This window comes from Carassius carassius, chromosome 26, assembly GCF_963082965.1.
Source record: "Carassius carassius chromosome 26, fCarCar2.1, whole genome shotgun sequence".
Classification (NCBI taxonomy): Eukaryota; Metazoa; Chordata; class Actinopteri; order Cypriniformes; family Cyprinidae; genus Carassius; species Carassius carassius.
In genome coordinates this window covers 25705794-25709488 of record NC_081780.1, presented here as the reverse complement: position 1 = coordinate 25709488, position 3695 = coordinate 25705794, and the positions used below count along the sequence as shown (strand labels likewise).

Sequence of the window (3695 nt, the reverse complement as noted above, 5' to 3'; positions counted from 1 at the left end):
ATATTGATTTGATAGGGGTCTGACACACTGGCTGCGTGGCGGCTGCCTCGCGTTTTCTGCGTCTTTACACACCAGAACCGTGCTGCTGCTGCTGTAGGTGACATAGAGGGAGACCGCTGACAGACCAGGCTCTTGTCTTCATGACAACAATATCTATACTTCATGTTGAACATAAATATAAAGCCTACTGATAAAGGACACCATCAACAGTATTGACGGCAAAATAGACTGTGCAATATTTGAAAATCGATAATTATTTATTTATTTTTTAAATTACATTTATATCTGAATTTATGTCTTACCTATTGACTTTCAAACATTGAAATGTCATGAATTAATATGTATACGCCTACGCTCTTTCCCGACGTCATCAAAGTACGTCTTATGTTATTATTTTGATTGAGTGACCCCTGGTGGCCAAAAATTACATACTATACGTTTAAGCCATGTACATATTAACCACGTTTGCACCTGGAATTAAGATCTGACTGTAAGTAGAGAACTCTAAATACAGGTACAAACATTTTAGCTTGTCGACTTTTAACCACTTCCAAAGGTAATGGAAAACGCATTTGACTAGATTGCTTTTGTGATAGAAACAGCCATAAAAGACGGCCTACTCTCCGCCCACTGATCTAATGCTTAAACATAGTGGGAAGCATTGTTCCAGATGTGATACAAATTTTGTCAGCTGAAGTTGTAAGTGTGGTTTGAAGATGAAAAAAACCTACCAAGCACAGTGCTCTACACCAGTCCTCACTTCTAACATGCATCCACAGCATTTGGTGTTGTTTTTGGAGCTATAAGCAGAAACAAAAGCTGCTGCTGTCCTTATCTTTTTCCATTGTCTCATTCAACATTTATGTGTAAATTGAGTGAATACATTTTATCTATTTGATCAAAAGAAACACCCATGCATTTACCTGCCAATTGACTCCCACCCTTGAGAAAATGTGGGAAAATCCACTGCTCAGGTATTTTGAACTATATCAGGGTTGCTTCTGTGTACCTAAAGGTTTTATTGTTTCTACAAGTCTTTCTACAGTAAGGGAGAGTAAAGGCTTCTCTCTGATGTTTTTACATGATTCCTAACCCGTTTCTTGTCATAAACTTTCCACAGTTCCACATTGGTGACATAAAAACAGTTCTTTCACATGTGAAAACTCATGTGATACTTAAGGGCTGATTTAAAACTGAAACTCTTTCCGCAGTGACCACATAAAAATGGCTTCTCTCCAGTGTGACCTCTCATGTGCCTGTTAAGGTTTCCTTTCCGGCAGAAACTTTTCCCACATTTTTGGCAGGTGAAAGGCTTCTCTCCAGTGTGAATTCTCATGTGGTCTTCAAAGTGTAGTTTATAATTGAAACTCTTTCCGCATTGAGGGCAGGTGTAGGGTTGCTCACCAGAGTGAATTCTCATGTGGTCTTTTAAGTATCGTTTCTGTCCGAGACACTTTCCACACTGAGGGCATGTGTAGGGTTTCCTTCTATGAATGCTCAAATGGACCTCAAGGTTTTCATGTTGATCAAAACTCTTTCCACACTGATCACATGTGTAAGGCAGCTCTTCATTGTGAATTCTCAAGTGTCTGTTAAAGGTTACTTTTTGAGTGAAACTTATTCCACACTGTTGGCAGGTGAAAAGGGTCTCTCCAGTGTGAACTGTCATGTGGGAGTTAAGACTTCTTTTCCGACTGAAACTTCTTCCACAGTGTTGGCAGTCATAAGGCTTCTCTCCAGTGTGAACACTAATGTGGCCTGCAAGGTTTCCAGGATGAGTAAAACTCTTTCCACACTGAGGGCATACGTAAGGCCTCTCTCCAGTGTGAATTCTAATATGTCGTTTAAGAGTTCCTTTTTGACTGAAAGCCTTTCCACAGTGTTGGCAGGTATAAGGCTTCTCTCCAGTGTGAACTCTCATGTGACTTCTAAGGTTTGCAGGATGAGTGAAACTCTTTCCACACTGAGGGCACACATAAGGCTTCTCTCCGGTGTGAATTCTAATGTGGCTTTTTAGAGTTACTTTTTGACTGAAACACTTTCCACACTGAGGGCATACATAAGGCTTCTCTCCTGTGTGAACTCTCATGTGTTTTTTAATACATGTTTTACTGAAACACTTTCCACACTGTTGGCAGGTGCAATAACTACTCCTTTCCGTACTTTGATCCATATTTCTTGAAGTTATTTCAATCTGTGAGCAACTAAAAGATTTTTCTCCAGTTATAAAATCATGTTGATTCTTATGTGGATTTCTCTTTTCAATTTCAGTTGGTTCTTGACTCTCCTCTTTCAGCACCATCAGGTCTAAGATGAAAAAAGACAAAATAAAAATATAAGATGTTTGAGATTCAGTTTGAGCAATATTTGTATACATGACCAACCAATGATGGCATGCAAGGAGATGGAACCTAAAGAGAAAGGTCAAAGCAATGCAAAAACTATAGAAAGCAAAAGCTGAATCAGACATTTTGGCCTATTTAAAAACATCCCAGTCAGATACATTTATTTAGTTTATTTTTGTCCATGGAAATGAGGAGGTATGGTCACCCTTTTGTGTTGATCTGATGAAATCTCTAAGAATAGTTTGCTAAAATATCTGAAATGTCAAAAAATATTAGAAAAAAAGAAAAAAAAAACTGACTTTCTGTTGGGTTTTGGATTTTGCTCTTTGTAGACTTTTTTTTGTAGGCATTGGTATATTACATTTGCCTAATGAATTTCGTGCATGTTCGTGTAACAAATTAGATTCATCATCACTCTAGATGGGCAATTGGCCAGAGACTGAGCTTTCTGCATCCGCAGAATGGTATGTTTTTTTGTTTGTGGTTGTCTCATACTTTAAGATAGTTCAGTTCAGTTCATCTTTATTCATTTCCTGAAGGCAATTTGGTTGCAGCAAACAAGCATACACATAAAACAATGTCACACACACACATAAAAAACTTTAACTAAGCGAAGTTCTATACCGGCTACCAGACGGGAGAAGATGGAACTCAGAATACAAGGGGTGAGAATCATCTAACAAAATGTTCTCGGCTTTCCCCAACACCTGTCTATGGTATAACTGAGCCATAGTCATCTGCTTCCTCCCTGTTATTTTGTTTCCCTGATTTACAATCCTCTCCATACGGTTTTTATTTTTCACATTCAGAGAGCTGAACCAGCACAACAATGAAAAGGATAAAAACGACTCAATATAGGATCTGTCAAACATGCACATCAATGTTTTATCCACATTAAATGACCTCAATTTCCTTAAGCAATACAATCTTTGCTACCCCTTCTTACACAAAGCATCAGTATTTGCAGAAAACATCAATTTACAATCTAATACAGTACCCAAATACTTGAACTGTTCAACACTCTGGATACCCGCTCCATTAATACTTATTTGCTTATCATCGATTGATTTCCCCCTCAATCTATAATCAATAGTCATATCTTTAGTTTTCAGAACATTAAGTTTTAAAAAAGCATTCTGACACCAAACAGTAAATTTCTTAACTACAGGACCATGCGTAAAATCCTCCTCACTCAATAAGCTAACGATTACAGAGTTGTCAGCAAATTTTAAGATGTGCCTATTTTCAAAACTACTCTTACACGCATTAGGGTACAAAATAAATAATAAGGGAGAGAGGACGCACCCTTGAGGTGACCCAGTTGATGAGACCAACCATTCAGAATAACAG

At 38.0% G+C, this 3695-nt stretch overlaps 1 protein-coding gene across 1 annotated transcript; it reads right to left on the bottom strand.

Moving 5' to 3' along the window:
* Nucleotides 1–1150: 1150 nt before the first annotated feature.
* LOC132105990 (gastrula zinc finger protein XlCGF8.2DB-like) lies at nucleotides 1151–2315 on the bottom strand. Its single transcript, XM_059511571.1, has one exon. It carries the CDS (start codon nucleotides 2300–2302, stop codon nucleotides 1151–1153), a length of 1152 nt encoding a protein of 383 aa, XP_059367554.1. The 5' UTR covers nucleotides 2303–2315.
* Between the last annotated feature and the right edge of the window lie 1380 nt (nucleotides 2316–3695).

Excerpts from the sequence above, each read along its gene's own strand:
- LOC132105990 (XM_059511571.1), bottom strand. The coding sequence starts at position 2,302 with ATGGTGCTGAAAGAGGAGAGTCAAGAACCAACTGAAATTGAAAAGAGA.